Raw genomic sequence first — 22,659 nt, 5'->3', positions numbered from 1 at the left:
CCCCTGTGGAACGGGGAGCTACGAGGCACAGAGGGGCCCACGCGCCTTGGGGGGACACCCCTCCCACCCACAATAAGGAACCACAATGCCATGTAGGTGCCCTGGGGAGTGCGGGTTGGCCGCAAGGACGGCTGGGTCCGCCCAGGCCCCAGTGGGTTGCAGATGCCGCCTTCTCCCCCCACAGACTCACATTCCTCTTCCGCCTTCCCACCCCCACCCGCACCAGATACACACTTTCTCACCAGACACAAAGGCCAGAAACACTGTATGATTCCACTTACGTGAAACTTCCAGAAGAGGGAAACCCATGTGGACAGAAAGCAGACAAGGGGGTACCAGGGACTGGGGGAGGGACTGTGCATGGGCACGGGGTCTCCTCGAGGGATGACAGAAATGTTCTGGAAGTAGGCAGAGGTGATGGTTGCCCAACACTGCGAATGGACAAAGACCCCTGAATCGGACACCTTCAAAGGGTCAAAATGGTGAATTTTCCTTCAGAAAATGTTTAAAACAAAACACGACGGAGGTGTTCCGACTCGGACACGTGTTTATTTACTGTAAAAGAAAAAGGCAGTAAATGACGACGGCAGGGGCAGGGGCCAGCCGGCCCTTCACGTCAGGGCCGGGACAGTGGGGGGCAGCGCCCGGAGTCCGGAGGCCCCGGGAAGGGGGCGGAGGGGGTCGGAGGCGCGGCGACATTCACCGGATCTGGTGTGAGCACAAGAGCACAGAAGAGGGAGGTGAAGCGGAGCAGGGGCCGGGAGGCCTTGGCCTTCCATCCTCTAATGGCCCGCCCAGCCCGACCCCCACCCAGCCTTCCCGGCCCGGTGCCGCTCACCGTGTACTTGTCCCACTTTTTCTCGGGGTCATAGGGCTCCCAGCGGCTGGCAGGGAAGATGTGCTTGTTCTTTTCGTACCAGCTCCGCAGCACCACCTTGCCCGCGTGTGACTGAGGCGGGGAGAAGGGCCGTTCAAGGCTACTGGGGGGGAGGGCGGGCACCCCGCCCCTCCGCTCTTCCTCCCCCGCCACACCTCGTCCTTCTCCACGGTCGCGTCACTGAGCAGCCGCACGTCATCGTGAACGTCGAAATTAAAGAGCGGCCCTGCAGGGAAGCAGCAGCCATCCCAAGGTCAGGGTCACGCTGCCACCCTGCCACACAGGAGAGAACTCAAAGGCAGGGGGCCGGGCCGGGCACACTTACCACTCTTCCCTCGGGCCTTGGTGACAATGAAGTCATAGAAGCTGTGGTGCTGCGAAGGCGAGAGAGCCGTGGTTGACGAGCCACCCCCCCCCCCACCCCCCCGCAGCCCACCCGCCAGCCCGAGCCAGAGGGCCAGGCTGGAGCAAGGTGCCCTCTCGAGAAGCCCCGAGGCACCCCACGGTCCACGGCCCCGCCCGGCCGCCCCGCCCCCAGCCGCAGGGAAGAGAAGGGCCTCACGTGGGGGATGATCAGGTCCTCCTTGATGTACATGAGCTGCTCCACCCCCGCTGACCTGAGGGAGAAAGGCACGAGGCTGTGGGCGCCCGGGAGCCGCCACCCAAGGAAACCCCGGCACCGGAGCTGGGAGGCAGTGGTCCCGGTGGCAACCCAGAATGCTTCGTGGCAGGCTGCAAGGTCTGGCGGGCCCAGGATGGGCACCCACCACCCTACGCCTCGGGGCTAAAGAACCAAAACGGATACCCCCACCTAAGCTGTCCCCGGTGACACGAACGGAAAAGAAACCTGACCCTCTGGCTCAGGCACACAGTGCCCAGCGTGCCACCTTCCCACCCAAGGAGCAGCAGCCAGACTTTGGGGCTCCGGCACCTGGGACCCTGCGCTCCAGATGCGCAAGCACACACACGTGCTGTGCGTGCTCCTGAGCTCACGCGCACCTGAGCTCGCTGAAGTCTTTGCGCAGGATTTCAAGGGCCTTCTGCAGGAACTGCTGCATCGTGTTGCCCTTTTTCATCTGGAGGAGCGGCCCGGGAACGAGCATCCACAGGAGCAAGGGGTTGGTAACACAAGACAGAAGCCTGGAGAAGAGCTCTTAAGAAGGCAGTGGCCCAGAGGTCCCTGCCGGGGACCTAGGAGCCCCAGGCTACCCCCCACGAGGGACAGGCCCTTTGCCCTGTCCCTCCAGGCTCCCCGGGGTCCTCCCACAGGAAAGAGCCTGTGAAATTCTGAAGTCAGGACTGAAAGCTCCTTCCCACTGAACCCGAGGGAGGCTGGGCCCTGGGGGGGGGGGGCCCAGGGAGGGGGCTGCGCGTGCTCCCCACCACCCACCTTGACCGTCCGCCGGTGCCCGGAGCCATCCCAGTAACTGAAGGTGATTTCGATCTCCTCGCCTACAAAGCAGAATTGCCTTTTGGCCTCCAGACGCAGACGTCCCTGCCCCCTGCGAGTTCCTGGGACCTGAGGCCTCTGCCCCGACAACTGTCGGCAGGAGAGGCAGCCCACCCCCAGCACCCCACGCGGCAGGCACTCACTCTTGATCTTCTCCTGCTTGGCCTCCCACTCCTGCCGCAGCTCTTCCCGGAGCCGGTTCTCCTCTTCCTGGGAGAGGAGGGGGATGAAGGAGGGGGGCCCAGGGCTGTTTGGGGGGCGAGCAGGACCCCACTCCCTGAGAAAAAGCCCCTGCCCGAGCCAGGGAGCAGGCCACTCTTACCTCACGGTCTCGGTCGGGCAGGAAGCTCGTGTCCACATCTGGGTTCTTCCCCAATTTCCTCTTCTTTGCAGTGATCTCTGGAGCAAAAGGAAACAGGGCAGTCGGCTGCATGACAGGCCCCACTGCCAGGGCACCCTGGCCCTCTGTCTCTGCAGCCTCAGCTCAAACACCACCTCCTTGGAGGCTCCCCGGAGCCGCCGCGGCACCACCGTGGGTTCCCAGTCACAGTGGCCGGCACTGTCTCGTCCACAGCACTATGGAGACCCAAAAAGCACCTTTGCCAAGAGGCCTTCGCCTCGCTCTCCACTGCCAGCAGCTGGACAGGAGTTCGGGGACTGTGTTCACATCCCATCAGCTGCGACCTCAGGCGCCTCAGGGGACCTCAGGCATCGGTGCTGGTGTGTGAGGGAGCAAAGGGCCCTCTCTATGGAGGGACGGGGCATCCTCAGAAGGGTGGATGCTTGCGGAGGACCCGCTCCGCACCGGGAGCCGTGCTCATCATGGGCCCACACCCGATGTATCACCTAACCCTCACGACGGCCCCGAAGGGGTGTGGCACTCCTTGTTCCCAGAGAAGGACACTGAAGCCCAAAGTCCCACGACGACTAACACTGGGGCTGGAGGGGAAGAGGGAAGGAGAAGCCCCGCTAGGGCTCAGGCCAGGCTCGTCAACATCTTGGACTCTGGGACTCAGTTTCCCTAATTCAGACACGAAGGAACTACAACTTGCTGGTGTCAGCACCCCGAACCCTCTTCCTTACAAGTTACCGAGGACCCCGGAGAGCTCTCGCCTCCGGGGGCTGTAGCTCTGGGTAGTCGCCGAATTTGAAATTCAGCCTGAGAGACAGTGAAGGCCCGGAAATGGGAAGGCCCACGTTCTGTTAGCTGTTGGAGTGATGACATCATCACATGTCACGTGGCCTCTGCAAAGCTCCACACCACACGCTCAAGAGAGGAGGAGGATGAAAAAGGCCGAGCAGGCTTTGCCGCGCTTATGGAAGTGTTTTTGACCTCGCAGACCCCCTGAAAGGGTCTTACAGGCTCCTAGGAGCACGGTTCCGGAGCCCGGCTGCACGTCAGCATCACCCAGAGAAGAATCCCACGCCAGTGCCTCATCGCCGGGCCCCCCAAACAAAACCACTGTGGGGAAGGAAGTGCTCACAAAGCCCCAGTGACACACACTGAGCTTCACGGCCTCCCCCCAGATCCGCGCCGTCCACCACAGCGCTCCCTGCCGCAAAGACGCACAGTATCGAATGCTACTCAACACTTATATTACGAAACAGCACTGGGGCGCCCAGGGGGCTCAGCCGGTTGAGTATCCGGCACTTGACTTTGGCTCACGTCATGATCTCACGGTTCGTGGGTTCAAGCCCCGTGTCAGGCTCCGTGCTGGCGGCACGGAGTCTGCTTGGGATTCCCTCTCTCCCCCGACCTCTCCGCCCCTCCCCTGCTCTCTACCTCTGTCTCTCAAAATAAATAAAGAAACAAAATTACTAAACAGGACTGCAGTTATCTTCACTGGTTTCTCTTCAGCATGTTTGACTGCGGCTCGTGAACACAGGGCAACCCAGGAGGCTCGGGCTCTCTCCTTACCGCGTCGGCCGGTCCTCTTGAAGCCACCATACGGGGCCGCGGCCACGCCGTGAGGTACCATCCCCCGCCTCAGATCCCTCCCGCCGGGAAGCCCTGCCACGTCCTCAACTGTGTCCGTTCCCGCTGGCTCTGCTGCCGGCCACACTCATTCTGGACGCAATACATCCCTCCACACCTCACCTCTGGTTGCTCGTGGAAGTCCCCTCGCTCTAAAGGCCCGGCTCACCTGTTCCCACCGTGAGACGCTCTCCCCGCCCTGGGCTGGACCCGGGCCCTTCAGAGGGCGCGCGCTCACCCATGTGACTCCAAGGAGAGGAAAAGGCGCCCTGCCTCTATCTGTCTGCCTCGGTGCTGGCTCAGAACAGGTACGGGGCGCACGGGCCCCCCATGCTGGTTTCATCCTTGCTCCCCAGCCTTCCCGAGTTGTCCCTGCCACCCCCTGGTCCCTCGGCTGAGACCTCTACTGAGGTCCTGAATGTGTGTGGCTGTATCAATTTACACTGAAATGAATCAAACAACGGACACTCGGCGTCAGTTACACAAGCCACGTGCTCAGTGGCCAGCTAGCAGCACAGAGCCGAACGTCTCCATCGTCGCAGAAGGTTCTGCTGGGCTGCCCCAAGGCCATCCTCTCCCCTCCTCGGTCCATCCTTCATGGGCACTTACGAAGGGCAGCTTCTGAAGACTTCCCGATCAAGCATCGGCATCTTGCACCCAAGAGCCCACAGCCCTGCCTAGCGGCCACACGCCAGGCCCTGACTCGCTCTGCCCCTGGAGGCAAGCCCCACGGCCGCTCTCTCTCCCACCCGATGTGTGAGGTTCAGGACCACGACGGAGCAGGCCATCGAGACGGGGTAACGGATATGCTTCTCCTCCGATGGCCTGGCTTCCCAGAGCCAGCCTTACCTTCCCTCTCCAGCTCCTCCTCATACACAGCCACCTCCTCGTCCTCGTCACCTGCCTCCTCCTCTTCCTCCAGAGTGAAGGACAGGCTGGAGATCTTCCGCTTGGCCTCCTTCTTGCGCTCCTTCTCTCGTAGCTTCTCCAGCTTCCTACCAAGGCACAGCACACCATGCGCGACGTCCCCACCCTGAGGCCCCTTCCCTAGCCCAGAGCCGCCTGCAGACAGGCGGGCCCACTCTCACGGGGCAGGAAGCGCCCGGCCCACCCCCAAGCACTAGCTATACGTTGGGGCCGGGGCGTGGAGGGGGGGCTGCCGGCTGAGATGTCAGGACCCACAATTGCAGCTCCTTCGACTGCTCTTTCTTGGCCAGCTGCTTCTCCCTCTCCTTCACCAGCGCCTCTTGCTTGGCCTTCATGTCATTCAGGGTCACGAGACCTACGAGGTGAGGAGAGGCGAGGATAAGGGTGGGTGGCCCAGCGCGGGGAAGCAGCAGGGCTCTGGATCTGGGCGGGGGGGGGGGGGGGGTGTGCGCTTCGCTCACCGACGGTGCTGGACTTGAGCTCCGCCTCCACGGCGTCGTAGTGCGCAGAGAACTTCTTGTCGATGTTAGATTTCATTATGTTCTCCTGTGGCAGAGGGAGGACAGCGGTGAGGGCCCCCCACCACCCCACCGGGAAAGCGGGGAGCTGGGCTCTAATCCCAGATCTGCCGCTGGGCTCACGATAATGTGACCCTGGGAAAGACATGTCCCCTTTCCTCGATCAATGGGAGGTTCCACAGGGCTGTGAAGGGCCCTTCCAGTGCTGAGGGAGCCAAATGAAGTGGCTCCCTGCGACCTGTGTGCTGATCTGGCCCCTCCATGTCTCCTGCTGGGGACCAGAATTCCCTCAGTGACCCTGGGGTCACAGGCCCTACCTGTCTTGGGTGTTTTTCATACCCAGCCTTTAAGCTGAAGGTCTGGAGACCCAAGCCGAGAGGTGACAGGAGAGAGTGAAGAGTGGCCAAGGGGCTCTAGATGTTGCCAACAGCTTCCCATGAGACCTCGCTCCAGGCCAGCCCCACCCCACTCGGTACCACACAGGTCGTTCTCTGGCTGGTGGCCTCCAACGCAGGTGGCCAGCAGAGAAATGCAACTCCACGGGCTGAAGAGCCCGCACCAAGACCGCAGGGCTTGGGCACCAGCGTGAAGCGAGGCCACGCCAGGCCCCGGCGCACAGCTGTCTCCCTGGGCCTGGCATCCACAGTACCCAACGTAGCCTGCTCTCCCCTCTCACTCCGGGTCCCCGCTCTGCCGACGAGTCTCCCCAAAAGGCCCAAGCAGAGGAATCCTGTTTCCTGCCAGCCCGCCGCCACCGACCACTCATTAAAGCCCTTAGTGAACCGCTAGCACCCCGGACGCTGGACGCTGCCTCTGTCACGGTGCAAAGGGCTCTGGAATGAGCCTCAGTGGCCTGTGGATGCGCCACGGCCTGTGGGGCCTGACTTCCCTGGCATCCATGGGATCAGGGCAGAGGCCTCGTTCTCAGGGCCGAGGGGCCAGGGCGAGGACGCTCTGTGTACGCGAGGGGAGCCCTAATGCCACCAACGGAGCCACGACTACGGCTCCCTCCTGTTGGGAGCTTGTCACAAGCTAGCTCGTCTCCGCCTCCTGGGCCCATTTTACAGATGAGCAGACTGTCGCCAGATCGTTTCTACATTTTGCTGGAGGTGCGGGAGCAAGGGGCCGGCCCCGGCTCGCCGCCTGCGCTCTGCATCCGCCGCCCAGGGTCTCGCGGGGCCCCAGAGGGCCGGGGCGGCGGGCGGCGCGCGTGCTCTAAGAGGCCCCGGCCGGGCCCGCACCTCGGCAATCCGTTGCTTCATCTGCTCCATCTGCTCGCGCTGCTTCTCCCGCTTCTTCATCAGGTGCATGGCGCGGCCCGCCTCGCTCGCGGCGCCCTTGTACTGAGCCATGGCGGCGGCGGCGGCGGCGGCGGTGGCGGCGACAGCGACAGCGGCCTGCTGGAGTCTCAGAGGCTGCAGGGACGGCGGCGGCCGTGCAGTCAGCTGACGCCCGCGCGGTGACGTCAGGCACCAGGGGACGCGCAGTCACCCCGCCCCGCCCCGCCGGCCGCCCCGCCCCTTCCCGCCGGCCTCCGGAGGCTGGACCCCAGCCGCTCGCTTCCTAGATTCCCCGTCATCCCTTTGATGACGTTACCCCCTGGCCCGAGGCTGGGTCCCCCGTCTTGCTTCAGCCAGCTGACCTCAAGCCTGGGCCCCCAGACCCTCCTCTTCCTTAATGCTGAGGCCAGCCCAAGGCCAGACCCACACCGCTGCCCCGCGCCCTTTGCTGCCTCCCTGAGGCCACCCCGGTTCCCACAGCTTCGATTTTGACCCCCCACCCCCACCCAAGACTGGGCCCCAGTCTCCTGTTTTAACCCAGGCCATGAAGCTGGGCCTGGGTGTCCTCCTCCTTGACCTGGAGACAGGGACCCTGCCCTCTCCACTTCCTCTACTTCCACCCCCCACCCCATGCCGGACTCCTTTCTCCCTCTCCTCCCCTCCCCCCCCCCCCCCACTGACCCTAAGGGACTGCAGTCCTGGTGCCAGCACCAATTTGCTGGGTGGCCTTGGGTAAGCCGGTGTGACCAATTTCCTCCGGACGGGCCCTTTTGGTTTAGCAGCTAATTCCCTGATGAAGAAAGTCCCCTTTCACTCCCATCCGGAGCAAAACTAAGCCAGAGTCTGAACTGCTACAACAAAACAGCCCCAGGAGCAGAGGCCCCACCAGCACCCGTTTTTTGGAAATAAAGCGAAAGACCTGGGTTCGGGTTTCAACACAGTTTTATTGAGAGGTTTTCTGTGAAATACACTAGAGGTCGGGGAAGGGGACACATTCACTTTGCAGGATAAGGGTTTCCCACCACTAAGGGAAAGGTTGTGGGCTGGGGCAGGGCGCACTGGGGTTTGGATCCATTTTCCCACCTCCTTCTGCTTTGCTCACATTTCTTTTCTCTCTCGGCAAATGCCAGAGAACACAAACACAAAACTAGCAACAAAAACAGCAAGATCAACCTCCAACCGGGCTGCACGCAAGCCCTCCCCCCTCCCAGGCCACACCAGAAGGCTGCGGGCAGAGGCACTCTGCTCCCTTCCCAAATCAGGGGGGCCGAAGTTAATAAATTAGAATAAATTAAAGAGGGCGGGGCGGGCGGGGGGGGGCGGAATGCAACTTTGTGCTGGGAGGGCCCCTTCTCTCCAACACGCAAGAGAGCTGGTGGGGGGAGGCAGGGGGCATCTCCAAAGGCCACTACAAGTAGGGGTAAGAGCAGTGGGGACAGAAGTCAGCTTTTCCTCCACGTTCTTCCCAAACAGAGCAGAAGAATTAGGAGTGGAGGGGGAAGAGACACACACAAGGGAAAGAACCCTCTTTTCCCAGAATAAGGAAGGGCCAAGAAAGAGGATGCTATCCAACCCCCCGTCTCCCAAACCATCACTAAGGTTAAGGATTTGGTCAGTGAATCAATGAGGTGGGTGACAGGAATGTAGAATGTGGTGGGGGAAGCAGAGAATGCTGGAAACAGGGGTGCCCAGCCACGCCCATCTCCCCAGCCCTGGAGGAAAACCGACTCAGGTCAGGGGAGAGGGCACCAAGGGCTAGGCTGTGGGGGAGGGGCATCAATCACTGGTCAGCTTCTCCAAAAACGTCATTCTGTTTGCGCTTCATGTTCTCAAAGTCAAAAGCAGAGCCTGCCATGCGCTTGTAGATGTCTTTGATGTCATTGCAGGTTGTCTCGAAGTGTGTAGTGGCATCATAGGAACAGGAACAGAACACCTGAAAACACCCAGAGCCAGGGTGAGCTGGGCAGGGGCCCTGGGTAGGCAGCTAGGAGCTGGGGCCAAGACAGCCTGCTTACCTGGCTCTCAGAACCATCGTCAATGGGCTCATATAAGTCACTGATGGCCACAAACCTGAGGGGTACACAGAGGGGAGGGAGGAGACCTCGCGACAAGCCTTACTCCCCGTGGCCTCTGCACCCCCCCCTCCCCAGCTCCTCGGCTCCCTTCCCTCCCGCCCAGCCTCGGCCCCAGCCCCCCAGCCCCTCACTTCTGGTCAATGGGCTCCAGCAGCTCCAGGGCAGGCTCAACCTCCTTTTCCGGCTCTGCAGTCTCCACCGTGGTGCTGGCAATGGCGATGTACTTGCCCTGCGCGGCCACGTTGTGTGCGTAGGAGATCATGCACACGTAGATGTCTGCCCGCAAGAAGGGGCTCCGTTAACACGGGCACAGAGGGCCCCTGGAAGCTGGGCTCGATTCGGGCCTGTCTGCCCACTCCTCCCCAGTCCGGCACAGCAGGCAGCATCCAGACTGCCACCCTCACAGAGCACAGCCCAAGCCACCCAATCCCTAGGGCCCCAAGTCACAGGGCCTGCTATGCGGGTCCCCATCCTTCCATGGAGGGATCAGGCAGAGAGCTCCAAGAATTACGGGGAGAGGCAGAGCCACCCCAAAGAGAACACACTAGAGGAAGTCACGTGGGGCTTAGCCTACCTGACTTCCTGTTAACTTGGTTCTGGGGGATGATGATTTGGCAGGAGTTGGCATCATTGGTGTTCTTGATGGGGTGGCTAAGGATACAGATGATGCGGATAACCTGGCCGGCTTTCCGCACCCGGTCTGGAATGTAGCTGGGGTCACAGATCAGCTGCTTGCAGCGGGCCACCTGTGAAAACACCGGAAGGCCTATCCAAACACTCCCCTAGGTGGTCGTGGGGTTGAGTCCACAGCGAGGGCTGGCACTGTGCTCCTCTGAGCGGTACAGCTTCATCTTGTACCTCGGGGAGGTGGGCCCCCGAATGCAGCGCTGGGAAACACCTTTTAACCGAGACCCTGTGATGGGGAACACTCCCTGGACCCCTGACACGGCAAGCGGGTCTGAGAGCTACCTCTCACCAACAGAAGTGGCTAGGTGGACTCCTTCTGGAGCCCTGGTCCGCAGCCCAAGGGGACCCACGGAGAGACCCAGCAGAGGCCGAGTCACCGGGGAGAGTGCCTCTAAGGAGAAGGCCAAGCCCCACCCAGACCGCCATCCTTGCACCACAGAGAAGGCTCACCTCTCCCTCAGACTTCACACCCACCACCTTGCCATTCTCCATGATGATGTCATCCACGGGTTTGTTCAGCATGTATGTCCCCCCATAGATGGCACTCAACCTGCGGCGGGAAGAGTGATGGTGGGAGTCTCCTTCCCAGGAGAAAACAGGGACTGGTGCCCCTGTGCTGTCCACCCCCCGCCTCCAAACCAGTCCTGGGGTACAAAGAAGGCTGCCCTAGGCAGGCAGAGCTCAGTAGACCTGGTGGTTCTTCCCACCTCTGTCACTGCCACAGACTCAGGACTGAATTCGGAGTACTCCTTCCTCTCCGGTTGCCACCCAAACCACTCTGCAAAGGGCTACCGTGAGAGAAGCCTAAGGGCATGGCTCCTCAAGGGAATGGTCTGGGGAGCAGAACAAAGGGCTCTGGGGAAGCCCTCCGACTTGAGGTTCCAAGGCCCCAGGCCCAGCCGTGGTGCCGCCTGAACGTGGCTGGGAGCCAGGCAGGCCCTGTTGGTGAAGCCCTGGTCCTTCAACCCTGTACCTCCACGCCCTGCTGTGGCACACCGCCCCCCGCCCCAGCACCCGGGCACGTGCAGTATAAAGCACACTAGACCACGATGGGAAGGCACGAATGCCACAAAAATCCTCAAGGCCATTTCCGTTCTTGGTCCTACTTAGTACTGCCAACAGAAAAAAGCCACCTCACCTTGCAAAGCCCTGGGGCAGCTCACCGAGGCCGTAGAGTGGATATAAATAAGGACTCTTTCCGTACCGAGCCAGGGACTCACTGTACAACTTGATGCGGTTGATGGTCTCGAGACAGGGCTGGTCCAGGTAACTGGGAGGATGGGGTCAAGAGAAGAAGCTCCAACAGCAGCACCCCAGCTCACCCCCACCCAAGCACCAGGCCAGCCTCCCCACCACCGTCTACGGCCTGGGGAAGGCTCCGGGTCAAATAAATGCGCAAGAAGAACAAAAAAGGCTGACGGGTGAACATGTGGCTGACTACGAGAAACGTGCAGGGCGGGTGGAGGGAGCCGCATGCAGGAGTGGGGAGGGCAGGGTGCAGCCAGACGAGGGGGTCTGCCACGCCAGCTTCCTCTCACTCATCAGTGCGGTAGAGCGCCAGGGCATGGCCAGTGAAGTCGATGACGTCCTGGCCCAGGTCAAACTTCCGGTAGACGTCGCGCATGCTGGTGCTCTGGGGGTCGACACCCTCGAAGGTCTTGGGGTCGTTCTCATCAAAGTTTGCTACAAACACCAGGAATTTGCGGAAACGCCGTTTCTCAAACATGCCCATCAGATCTGTGGAGGCAGATGCGAGAAGCCTGTACCCCACAGAACGTGAAGCCCTCCTTCCCAGCAGGCGGGCTAAGAAAGCAGGTGCCCTAGCTCCCAGCCAAGCTTTGCTGACGACCACCGTGTAAGCTTACATGAGCCCCTTTGCCCTTCTTGGTCTCAGTTTCCCCACCTGTACAAAGAGGGGATTGGGCTGGACAGACTCTGCAGATCCTCCCAGCTCCAACACTTGGGGATGTTTCACGGGACAAGTGGAGCCCCGGTCAAGAGGCTGAAGTCTTTCCAGAAGGAGCAACCATCCACACATCCGTTCTGCGTGTGGACTTCCCTCCTGGCCTCCACTGTGAGGCTCAGGGCAGTTGAAGGAGGCCAGACCAAGGGGCTTCTGGCAGTGCGTGGGGAATGTGACCTTGGGCGCCCTGCTCTGCCCCTCGCCATAATTCTCTGGCTCAGGGAACCTGTACTCACTGGAAGCCAAGGCTTCGGTCTCAGTGGATGGCACTTTATAGATCTTTCCCCCCTTGTAGACAAAGCTGCCTTCCACCACCTTGAAGTCCAGGTAGCGCGTCACCTCTGTATATAGCAGCATCTTTACCAGCTGCCCTGTGGGGCGGTGGGGAAGAAACAACATTGGCACAGCTTCCCCCCTCCCGAAGCTCCCTAGCTGGTATGGCCACCCCTCCTCCGGAGCCTGCCCCCCTTCAGCCGTCCTCATCACCTCCCACGACACCTCTTTTCATCTCTCTCACCATTGGCCATGAGGAATTTGGGGATCAGGTCGACGTTCCAGTCTCGGCCCCTGCCCATGGCCTCAGGGGGCCCCTCCAGCAACTGAAAACGCTTATACAGCTGCAAACAGGAGAAAGAGAGGCGCCTCAAGGACCACCCCGTCTGGTCCCTGCCCCCCTTTCCCAGAGAATCTATGGAGCTGCTCAGGCAGCTTCTGTGAAAGGGCAACGGGGGATGGGCCTGGGCCCAGGAGCCTCACCTCCTCCAGGGGCGTGATGGAGGAGCTCTCTCCCCCATAGTAGGGGTTCCTGTCCATGTGCAGCACTTTCTTCCCGTTCACGGACATGATGCCGGACAGGATACATTCCTGGAGAAGGGGGCAACCCTTGCTGCATTTCCCTCTGCCCACATTCCCAACAGCCGCCCTGATTTGTTCCCCACCCTAAACCTGACGGGAGAGCAAACCTACAGAGACCCTGCTCCAGCGGAAGCTCCTTCCACCCCTGGCTGGCTGGCTCCCCTAAAAGCCGGGGTGACAGCTTCATCTGACCACAGTCCCTTTTACAACTTTGCTGAGCAGAGGTGAACAAGGAAAAAGAAATAAGGACGGTGTCCAGAGAAAGAGTGCCCAGCAGACACCGGGATGGTCTTGGCCATGACAAGAAAGCCATCTATCTACGTAGGACCACGCTAAAAGGCAGAAAGCCCACAATGAGCCTCAGAGGAGATCCAGCTGAACAACGAAGGGCACCAGAAAGGGAAGTGAAGAGAGGCTCGACACCGGCCTGCAATCTCAGGCCCCACCCTGGGCTGCTCTTTCCTCAAAGGACAGGAGCGACTGACCCTGTGTGTGTGTGTGTGTGTGTGTGTGTGTGTGTGTGCCCAGCCACAGGAGGGGCTTCTACACCCTGACTGAGAAAGAGGAGCCTCTCCAGGGGAGCAGTCCAACAGGGTCTGGGGGAAGAGGGAAGATAAACACCCTCACTCGTTTCTGTCACCAGGCCAAGGACAAAGGCTGCAAATACTCCTCAGCCTGGAATCTCCATGGGAAACCATGGTAGGGTAGCGGGAATGTGCTCCCTGGCCCCAATGCTGTTCCTTCTGGAACATTCCCTGGGCCCCGGGCCGCATTGAGAAGCCAGGAACGCAGGATGAGGGCCCGCCCCGGTGAGGCCCCCTTACCCAGGGACCTTGTACTTCACCCGCACCAGAATTAGCACAAGATGTGGGAGGGATGCTGTGTGGGCGAGGGGTGCGGATGATGGCTGGGGGCCTGGTGGGCGGGGTCGGGGGCACGGCGGGGAGGGGGGACTCCGGCCGAGTGGGGGGTGCATCTTCTGGCCCAGGAGGCCTGGATACAGAGGAAGGGGGGATCGGAGGTCGAGCCCGGGGAGTCGAGGGGGCGGCTAGGTAGAGGGCCGCTTCTTGCAGACCGGGCGACGGGGGTGGAGAAAGACGATGTCGCGGACGGTGGTGGGGTGGGCACGGGGCGGTCTTTTTGGGGACCCGAGTGCCTCGGACGGCAATGACGGGAAGATGGGGTCGGCGGTCGGGGGCGGCAGCGCCGCAGGAAGGACGAGACGATACGGGACCCCGGGCGCCTGAGACCGCACTTACGGTGAGGCCGGTCCCCAGCACGATCACGTCGTATTCCTCGTCCATGGTCAGGCCTCGCTGCCAGCGCCCGTCGCTCCTCCTCCTCCTTCAGCACAGTCCTCGCCGCCGCCGCCGCCGCCGCCGCCGCCACTGCCGCCGCACTGGACCAAAGATGGCGGCAGTCGACGCCGCTTGACCCCTCCGCCGCGTCAAAGAGTCCCAGCCCCTCCCCGCGTCCCGCCGCGCCAGCTGGGGCCACCGCCTCCCTGGCTCGCCTCCCAGGAGGGCGGCCGGGGTCCGGGAGGCAGCACGAGCGCGGTTCCGCGGGCGGCGTCGCTCGCCGAGAGCCCCGAGGGGACAGGAGAGGGGCGGGGCGGGCGGGGCGGCCGGCGGCCGGTGCTGCGGCCCGCGAGGGATTCGTGCGCGGGAGCCGCGCGCGACCCGGCCGCCCGCCCCGCCCCCCAGGAGGCTGGGTGCGGCGGGCGCGCGCCGCTGCGGCAGCCGGGGGCGGCCCCCTCGGGACGCGAAGGCAGCTATTGTCACGACGGTCTCTCCCCCCCCCTCCCCGCCCCCACAGGCACGGACCGCCCCGCCCTCCCCGCCCGCGAGCCTCAGCCCCTCCGTACCCTCGCCGGTTAAGGGCTTGCTGAAGACCCTCCGGCCTTCCCTTTGGCCTGACTCCGTTACAGCTACATCCGGGCGCCTCCTCCTGCAGCCCTCAGCCAAGCGCATCCCCTCGTGCCCGGTGCAGAAATGAGTGACAAGAGGCCTAAGCATGGCAACCTGTCTTTATTTTATTAGGAAGGAAACCACCCAGAACCCCAGGCTCCTGCCAGGCACTCCTGGCGGGTACATGCCAGAAAACCAATGATTACACCCAACCCAGCTGCTGTGGAGGTCTCTTCCTTCTCAGGCCACAGAAATAAACCCCAGTGTACTGCTTATTATTAGCACAACATCACCAAAAGACAATGACACCAGCCAAGCAGGACAATTAAATAGTACTTCCACACCGCCCCAAACTCAGGGAACCTTCAGCTTCTAGCTGCTGCAGGGAGCCCCGTAAAGTCTGGGGAGGGAGCATTTGATACACAAAAGCACTATAAACAGCAAAGGGTGAAGGTGGAGAGATGAGAATAAATAAGGGGGAAGAGGGGGTCCCAGAACTCATGTCCTCTCCCCCTACAATGACTGGACCTGGGAGATCTGTCTCCTATCTACGAAGAACTATGTACACCTTGCTGGTAGATGGAGGGTGGAGAGCCCCTCAGCGTGTTGAACGGGTAACAAGACAGGCCGAGGGGAACTGGGGGGTTCATGCTATGGTAGGAAGAGGGGAAGCCCTTCGGTCCAGCGTGCCTCGAGGTGGGAAAGCAACAACCTGGACACCATCGTGCCTGCAACCCCCCACGGGCATGGGGTCACACAATCTGGGTCAAAGAGATGGTGGGGCCCTTGTGGTCGTCAAAGCGGTCCATGGTCTTGAGGCTGAGGATCATGTGTAAGCCATAGGTAAAGATGAACAGCATGAACAGGGAAGTGAGCAGCCCCATCCAGATGCCCGGGGAGAAGAAGCCGGCGCAGTCACTGGCGTAGGAGAACTGCTCGCCTGTCACGTTGAAGGCTTGGATCTGGGAGGGGACAGAAAGGACCATGTGGCCCCACGTGAGGACCGGGGGTCCCAAGTTAGTGGGTTAGTCCAGATCCCACAGAATGGCAGTACTGTGGGCACAGGACCCTCAACTACGCGGCCAAGCCCAGGCCCAGAGATGCCGGGAGCCATCAGGCCTCCGCTGCCCACCCGCCTCCCCCAGGTACGCTGCTCCCCACAGCCCGGGCCCCGCGCTCCCTACCTGGAAGTGCTGAAGGGTCATCTGCCAGAGAGAGGGCCGCACGCGGGGCACGAGGAGGTCGCCATTCTTGCCCAGACAGCTGACGTACTCGCAATGAAAGGAGTAGATGCTAGGCCCTGTGACCTGGGAGGCATTGAAGTAGGTGACAGAGCCGTTGCTGTGGATTTCAAGGCGCTCCATGGTAAACCAGTGGCGGGCAGACACCGGGTAGAAGCGGTTGGCCAGAATGAACCTGAGGGAGAGGCCGTCCGGGGATTCGTCAGGCAGCCGGGAAGGCCGGAGCCACGCCAGCCTGCCCACACGTCAACTGCCCCCCGGACTCACCTGAATGTCACGGTGGTACCAAAGAGTTGTTCGTAGGTCAGCGAAAGCCTGCGGGGCCAGAGTAAGAGGGGAGTTGTCAGGCTCTGGGGGGCCTTTAACACCTAGCAGTAGAGCAAGTTCCTCAAGTCCACTCCACCTATGCTGCCCCGGGGACTCACAGCACCTGAAGAGGCAGTGTCCCAACCTGACAAATGGGGAAACTAAGGCCCTATCACATCTAGGTCAGAAACCAGCACCCAGGTCCCCCACCTCCAGCTAAAAGCACCTTCCTCTGGCTTCCCTGAGCCCACTGCCCCTCCTTTCAGGTCCCCTCGGGGTTGCTGAGATGCCCGGGTTGGGCTTTGGGGATAGAGGTGGTCTCTCCAGCCACGCAGCGAGGGTACAGAAGCCCTAGAACTAACTCAGGCCTGGTATACACCCTCGGGCAGTCACCTTGAGGCTGTTTAAGGCGAAGGGGGTGTGGGGAAGTGTCAGGTTCCCTGGTGATTGGTTCTGGGCAAGGACTAGAAGGCACGGAGAGGCAAAACTCTGAGCAAGCCCCACTCCAAGAGCCCTCCACCTGCCCCACCCCACAATCTCACCTGCTTCCCACAGGGAACCTCCCCCCCAACACACACATGCACCCACCTGCAGTGACAGGAACTCTGCCCTTACCTGGCAACGGAGTCATTCCAGAAGGAGCCAGTGAGGTTAAGATCCTGGACCCCAAAGGTGAGGGAGGTCAGGTCCTCCCAGTGGTTCCCGTATGCCACCGAGAAGTTTTGGGCCCAGAACAGGATCCGGGGGGCAGTGTCATTGTAACTCACAGGGGGATGGACCACAGCTGACACTGTCTGTTTTTGCAGCAGCTGGCGACCTAGCCCCCCAGTCACCATGGCTACATCACGGGCCACCTGTACAAACAACCCACAAGCCTTGTCTCAGCGGAGCTGAGAGCATGGCCCAGAATCAAGTGGCCTTCCTCATTGTCCCCGCTGGGCACCCTCTCTAGTATCTGCAGTTGCACTGGTCATACTCGGAGGCCCTTCCTCCAGGAAGCTCTTCCCGGGCGGACCCCTAAGCCCCTGTGATCTTCCTAGTCCCTCCAGATTAGGAACACTTGGACATACTGTCCAAATATGCCAGCCTGTGAGGCCCACTGGGCCAGATGGAAGGCTGCAGCCTGGAAAGAGAAAGCGTCACTTTCTGGTTCATCCCTGTCCCCCCACATAGGCCCAGGGAAGAAACCGGCCCCCCCAGGGCATTCCCCTCAGAGCCACACACCTAGGCCCACTCAGCACTTGCCTCTGCCCCCGGCTTCCAGGGCCCCTGCAGAAGCACACACTACGTACCCGGGAAGGGCGGACCGCCGTGAGGGCCGCGGTGTACGGGACGTCCTCGGATTTGAGTGTGCTCAGCACCTGCCCAATGACCTCATCTGAGGAGCGAGGGGGAGAGCAGAGAACCAGGTCGCAGATAGCTACTTACGGTAACGCCCCAACACCTGCCAGAAGCCGGCTGCCAGTCCCGCAGCAGAAGACAACGGAGACGGGGCTGTGCCCTTCCATGTGCCATGTGAGCGGCCTCTCTTGACAACATCCAGTGGGATTACCGTGTTGGGGTGGGGACCACCAGATGTCTGCACTGTGAAGCCTCCCACCCCTGGCAACTGACACACCCTGTGTGGTGGGACACCGAGATCCTCACAGAGCTGGCTCCTATCACCCTTCACTCACGTTTTCAGGGTCCCTCACGGGTCCCTAAGAGCAGCTGCTTCTTATCCCACGCACCCCCAGCCTCCCCCGGGGACACCTACGGCCTCAGCAGTTGGCTCTCTAATGCCAAGCCCTAACTAAATTAAATGAGAAAAGGGGCGCCTGGGTGGCTCAGGCGGTTAAGTGTCCGACTTCGGCTCAGGTCATGATCTCGTGGTCTGTGAATTCGAGCCCCACGTCGGGCTCTGTGCTGACAGCTCAGAGCCTGGAGCCTGCTTCGGATTCTGTGTGTGTGTCTCTCTCTCTGTCCTCCCCTGCTCACGCTCTGTCTGTCTCTCAAGACTAAATAAACATTAAAATAATAAATAAATAGATAGATAAATAAATAAGAAAAGACAGAGACATAGAAAACTCCAGGTTCACTTAGACATTTTCAATGACCTTTTGGGGGGAACGATCATCCTTCATAGCAAAAGGGAAGTCCTCAGAACTGTTTTTTGAAACACTTCCGGTCTGTTAAACCCAAAACTCTAGGATTCACGCTTCTGGAGTGGAGATGGACTCCACGGGCCCCCCCACACGGAAGGCCCCTAGATGTCCCAACACCTCGAGCTGGCTGAAGAGGGGTGAGGCCTGGGGGCCGCATTTCTCTGCTCAGCCGCCAATCATTCTGAGAAGTGGGGGGGGGGGCACCCTGGGAATGAAGAGGGCCTGGGGAACTTGGAGCCAGCTCTCTGCAGCCACGGGCTGAATGAGGCTGGCAAACGCATGCCCTCCCTGAGCCCACTCACCATTGCCCGTGAGGACTTCCCTCGGCGCCATCAGACCTGAGCTGTGGAAGAGAAGCAGAGCGTTTGAGCCCCTGCAACGCCAACAGCTCCCCACCGCCTGGGGACACCTGCCCCCTACTCCGCCAGCGTGTCCTCCACCCCATGCCACCATCCTCCCCTACTAGTCCCATTCACCCCGCACACTCCAGCCGGGGGCTCTGGAAGCCATGGTCACTCCTCCCCCCGCACCTTTGCTCACTGCGTGGCCCTGCCCTTGCCCCTCTCCTCCAGCTTCACAGACCCGGGTGAGGCCCCGCCGCCGGCTGCTCCGTGAACGTGTCCTGGCCAAGGGAGCTAGCTGCCACCAGCAGGGCCCAGATCTGCCTCGTCTCTAGAGGGCCTCACTCAGGGGCGGGCGCTAACTCCTGAGTCACAACCGACCAGAGGCCCTTCCCGCCTCTTCTGGACATACGAGGCACCTTCTGATAGGGCTTCAAGGTACTGAACAGGAGGACTGATGTTTTGGCCAAGTTGTGCTACCACGGCCAAGAGCTTCACTGCTCTCTGGGCCCCGGGGCTAGGACACACCTGGCTGTGTACGGCAGGCGGATGAGCAGCAAGGCTGGGAGGCTGGCATTGAGTCTCAGCTCCCGCAGGGTGGCCAAGTCCACGTGCAGGGGGCTGGCCCCAAGCTTCTCCTGCAGGTAAGTGGTCAGAGTGCTGACCGCATACCAATCGACGGCAGGAAGCACCAGAGAGGAAGGAGCCAGATCCAGGGCATTCTGGGGGCCGGGGGGAGGCAAAAGGACAAGTCAGCAAGGGACCAGTGGGCCCGTGCCAGCCCCCAAACCTCCGTGGCAGCCCTCTTTAGCAAGGCACACCCACACCGGCATCTTATCCGAGGTCAGAAAGAAAACACCCCACATTCCTGGCCCCCGACACCTCAGGCTTTTCTACCCCCAAGCTTGCATGTCTGGTTCCTAAGGGGACGGTTTTTCCTGTGCTGTGGGGGAGAGTGCTGGACAGCCCCCGTGGCCCCTGGCTGGGAGGGGACGCTTACCTCCAGGTTCGAAAAGGCGCTATCCTGCTTGTTTCCAAACACGCCACCATATGCTGTGAAGTCCTCAATGCTCAGCTAGGAGAGAAGCAGAGAGGATGCCTCCGAAGGTGGGGCCAGGGAAGGGGCACACAGCTTCCGTGTGCGTTTGCGGGGCCAGCCAAATCTCATTTACAGCCAGCTATGGTCTGGTCAAAAGACTGAACAAAGGCACGCTTGGGGATAGGGAGTGGGGGAAAGGAAGGTTCTCTTTTTTTCGTTTGGCACCCTCCTGGCAGGGTGAGAAAACATGGGTGGTGGTCACGGGGTTGGGAGGAAATCTGTGGGCAGCTGACTTGTGGTAACCTCAGGATTAAGAGTCAGCCACCAACCTTCGGATGAGGAACTGGGTACGGAATGGGGAAGCTGGGAGAGGGGTAGGGGGCAGCGAGGAGCATTTACTGCAGCGCCCCCCATCCCCGGGGCGGAAGTCAGAGAAAACGAGAAGCTGCATTCAGTCGCAATGGCTATAACGCCGCCTATGTCCGGTCTGGACGGGACCCTTCTCAGACAAGGGCAAGGGCCTCCTTCCCTGCCTCGTTTTGGTGGGAGGAGAGAGGTGAAGACGATGGAATGCGCTTAAGAAGGCCCAAGTCTTCTGAGTCTTCTGAGCTCTCCGGACACAGTAACCCTGACCCCTCCCTATTCCTCTCCAACCTACAGATGTCCTTCAACTCCTGCCCCTCCACCCCAACTCCCAGCTTCCTCTGGCTTTTCCCAGTTAGGCCCAGAGGCGATCTTAATCAGTTTCCCTAACCTCGTTCTGTTTAGTACACACACTTGCCCAGCCTCCTCTCTCTTCTGGGCTGGGATCCTGACCCTGTTTGGCCGCCTGGGCTCTCATTCTGAAAGCCCAGTAACCACTACTGTGTCTTCCCGATAGTCTTCGCTCAAAATTGCCCCCAAATTGCCCCAAAGCTTCCCGCCACCTTTAGAACTACAGCAAGCCTTTCCCCCTCATGTCCTGGCTACCTGGCTGACCATGTCCTACCCCCTTCTCTCCCTCACGACACTCCGCTTGAGCCACACCAGCTCTTTCTGGGCTCACGGAGAGCACTCCTGGCCCAGGGCCTTTGCACCTGTTGTTCCCTCTGCCAGGAAGCCCTCCCACCCATACCCACATGGCTCTGTCCCTCCCTCCATTTAGGTATCTGCTCGGATATTGTCAGGGAGCCCTTGCCTGATCACCCTTAAACAGCATCACCAGTCATTCTTTCCCCTTGGCCTGCTTCCTTCTCTGAAAACTACAGCACTGACATTATATCATACACCAGTTCAGCATTTACCTGTTGCCCTCACAAGAACGTCAGCTTCTGCCAGGTAGAGGCTTGGGTTATTCTGCTCACTGCTCTGTCCCCAACACTTGATACCTGGTACATACTAGGCAGTCCACGTTTGGCAAATGAATGAACGTGTGAATGCCATAAGGGGACCGCAGGGAGCTGTTTTACATAGATTATAAGAGTTGCTCCTCACAGCCCTCTGACAGAGGTGGTGTCTTCATTTTACAGATAAGGAAACAGGCATTCTCTGATTCTCTCGCACGTCCAGAGTCTGGTAAGTAGTAGAACTAGGACTAAGTTGCAGTCTAACTACATTATTTACCACCTCCTGACAGGACTACGGGCCAGCATGGCCATCACTGTCTTCCCACAGGGCAACAGGGGGAGACCACAAGGGGAATGAGCCACACAGGCCGCCACCAAGGAAGGAATAAGCAGAGGCTTGGTAACCTCCCAAATACCAAGTCTCCACTGCCCTAGAATCTTCTTATGGTCCATCTACCTGCTTTGGAGGCAGAGAAACCTGCATGGGAGGGAAAACTGTGTGCTAGAGCACAAGCCGTGGTGGTGGTGGGGGGGGGGTCCTCTGGCAGACTCAGACAGGAACCAACTGTGGTGCGCATAAACTACGGACCACCAGCCAATTGTCACACCTCTACCAACCTCAGTTTCCCCGGCGGTAAAACCAAGAAAATGACATCAGCTTAGCACAGTGCCTACGAAGCAGTCAATAAGTGATCATTTTCGATCATCTCAATTATGATCATTAAAGTTAGGATCACAACTCTGTCACCCATCAGCTGTGTCATTTGCCATTGCCATCCTTGGACAGAAGTCTTGTCATCTGTAAACAGGGTCAATAATCCCCACCGCACAGAGTAGCTCAGGTAAGTACTTGGTACTCAGAAGACATCTGCCCTCTGACCCCCTGCTTCACCCAATCGAGGCAGTGCCATTTCAGGGCCCCCGTCCTTCCCACTGAACCTTCTCCTGCAGGCCTTCTTCCCAAGAGAGGAGTCCCACGTCCCTACAGTTGGCACAAGGTCACTGAAGCCTCCCTTGGGGAATGGGCCTCGGTGTCCGGGGGTGGGGAGGGCCTGACTTCTTCCTGACAACTGAGGGAGAGAGAGGTGGGGCGGGCGCACCTTGTCCTGGAGGAACAGCAGCACATTCCGGGGGCCCAGCTCCAGGGCGGGGTCTAAGTAGGTGGAGAGCTGCATGTCGCTGGTGATGTGGCCCTCGTGGGTGTTGGCCGCAGGACCCCACAAGTCCCTGGCAGGGGACAGAAGAGGTGCTGTCAAGGTGGGGGGGGGGGGCGCATGACTTAGGATTTGAAGCTCACGGGCTCCCATCTTGATGCGTGGGGCCCCGAGCTCTGATCTAGCTGGACAGTCCCCCTCTGCCCCACTTGGCCACCGCTCGTGAGGACAGCCCCGGAGCCGGGCGAGGGCACCTCAGCCGCCGCGGCGCGCAGCACAGCCTGCGCCGGCCCGGCCCGCCACGCTCACCGGTCACTCGACCACAGCACCAGCGGCACCTGCTGCTCCGCCTCCGCCACCGCCACCAGCACCAGCAGTAGCCACCGCATCTGCCAGAGCGCTGGGGCCTGCCGCGTCCCCGCCTGAAGCCGAGCCGCTGCGGTCGCTGCCGCCATCACAGCCTCGGCCTCCGCTGCCTCGGCCGCCGCCGCCGCTGCAGATCAGGTGACCGTCGCCCCCCCCCGAGCTCCGCCCCCCGCCGCCATTGGCTCGCGAGTAGGCCCGCTCCCCAGGACCGCAGACGATTGGACAAAGA

At 60.7% G+C, this 22,659-nt stretch overlaps 3 protein-coding genes across 4 annotated transcripts; all 3 read right to left on the bottom strand.

The window, feature by feature from the left end:
- Positions 1 to 529: 529 nt before the first annotated feature.
- FAM50A (family with sequence similarity 50 member A) lies at positions 530 to 7,220 on the bottom strand. 2 transcript variants are annotated; one of them, XM_045471348.1, is made up of 13 exons: positions 6,989 to 7,220; positions 5,691 to 5,775; positions 5,485 to 5,584; positions 5,152 to 5,297; positions 2,650 to 2,726; positions 2,471 to 2,537; positions 2,268 to 2,329; positions 1,877 to 1,953; positions 1,440 to 1,494; positions 1,203 to 1,251; positions 1,033 to 1,103; positions 839 to 949; positions 530 to 708 (listed from the first exon to the last, which is right to left on the bottom strand). In XM_045471348.1, the coding sequence occupies exons 1-13, from the start codon at positions 7,097 to 7,099 to the stop codon at positions 700 to 702; spliced, it is 1,020 nt and encodes a 339-aa protein (XP_045327304.1). In that variant the 5' UTR covers positions 7,100 to 7,220; the 3' UTR covers positions 530 to 699. The 2 variants fall into 2 exon arrangements, with proteins under 2 accessions (XP_045327304.1, XP_045327303.1); XM_045471347.1 differs by having other exon boundaries at positions 839 to 1,103; positions 6,989 to 7,209.
- A 731-nt stretch (positions 7,221 to 7,951) lies between these two features.
- GDI1 (GDP dissociation inhibitor 1) lies at positions 7,952 to 14,231 on the bottom strand. The gene is made up of 11 exons (XM_045470943.1): positions 13,867 to 14,231; positions 12,509 to 12,616; positions 12,270 to 12,369; positions 11,989 to 12,123; positions 11,328 to 11,526; positions 10,928 to 11,059; positions 10,240 to 10,339; positions 9,677 to 9,848; positions 9,234 to 9,378; positions 9,043 to 9,097; positions 7,952 to 8,960 (listed from the first exon to the last, which is right to left on the bottom strand). The coding sequence occupies exons 1-11, from the start codon at positions 13,909 to 13,911 to the stop codon at positions 8,808 to 8,810; spliced, it is 1,344 nt and encodes a 447-aa protein (XP_045326899.1). The 5' UTR covers positions 13,912 to 14,231; the 3' UTR covers positions 7,952 to 8,807.
- Positions 14,232 to 14,615: 384 nt separating this feature from the next.
- Positions 14,616 to 22,586, bottom strand: ATP6AP1 (ATPase H+ transporting accessory protein 1). Its single transcript, XM_045470783.1, has 10 exons — positions 22,374 to 22,586; positions 22,011 to 22,137; positions 19,547 to 19,621; positions 19,075 to 19,268; positions 18,508 to 18,548; positions 17,354 to 17,439; positions 16,677 to 16,915; positions 16,023 to 16,070; positions 15,699 to 15,930; positions 14,616 to 15,476 (listed from the first exon to the last, which is right to left on the bottom strand). The coding sequence occupies exons 1-10, from the start codon at positions 22,517 to 22,519 to the stop codon at positions 15,267 to 15,269; spliced, it is 1,398 nt and encodes a 465-aa protein (XP_045326739.1). The 5' UTR covers positions 22,520 to 22,586; the 3' UTR covers positions 14,616 to 15,266.
- Between the last annotated feature and the right edge of the window lie 73 nt (positions 22,587 to 22,659).

The sequence above is a fragment of the Leopardus geoffroyi genome, chromosome X, assembly GCF_018350155.1.
Source record: "Leopardus geoffroyi isolate Oge1 chromosome X, O.geoffroyi_Oge1_pat1.0, whole genome shotgun sequence".
Taxonomy (NCBI): Eukaryota; Metazoa; Chordata; class Mammalia; order Carnivora; family Felidae; genus Leopardus; species Leopardus geoffroyi.
This window is presented reverse-complemented; position numbering and strand designations above follow the sequence as displayed.

What these genes read in the sequence shown, in the direction of transcription:
- FAM50A (XM_045471347.1), bottom strand. Translation starts at nt 7,099, where the DNA reads ATGGCTCAGTACAAGGGCGCCGCGAGCGAGGCGGGCCGCGCCATGCAC. An exon ending in TGAAGCAACGGATTGCCGAG is followed by an intron (nt 5,776 to 6,988) that starts GTGCGGGCCCGG and finishes CCTCTGCCACAG; the next exon opens with GAGAACATAATGAAATCTAA. An exon ending in TGCCCGACCGAGACCGTGAG is followed by an intron (nt 2,538 to 2,649) that starts GTAAGAGTGGCC and finishes CTCCTCTCCCAG; the next exon opens with GAAGAGGAGAACCGGCTCCG.
- ATP6AP1 (XM_045470783.1), bottom strand. Translation starts at nt 22,519, where the DNA reads ATGGCGGCAGCGACCGCAGCGGCTCGGCTTCAGGCGGGGACGCGGCAG. An exon ending in GCGCCTTTTCGAACCTGGAG is followed by an intron (nt 19,269 to 19,546) that starts GTAAGCGTCCCC and finishes CCCGGCCCCCAG; the next exon opens with AATGCCCTGGATCTGGCTCC. An exon ending in CGGCGGTCCGCCCTTCCCGG is followed by an intron (nt 16,916 to 17,353) that starts GTACGTAGTGTG and finishes TTGTTTGTACAG; the next exon opens with GTGGCCCGTGATGTAGCCAT.
- GDI1 (XM_045470943.1), bottom strand. Translation starts at nt 13,911, where the DNA reads ATGGACGAGGAATACGACGTGATCGTGCTGGGGACCGGCCTCACC. An exon ending in CCATCACGCCCCTGGAGGAG is followed by an intron (nt 12,370 to 12,508) that starts GTGAGGCTCCTG and finishes TCCTGTTTGCAG; the next exon opens with CTGTATAAGCGTTTTCAGTT. An exon ending in CAAATTCCTCATGGCCAATG is followed by an intron (nt 12,124 to 12,269) that starts GTGAGAGAGATG and finishes ACCGCCCCACAG; the next exon opens with GGCAGCTGGTAAAGATGCTG.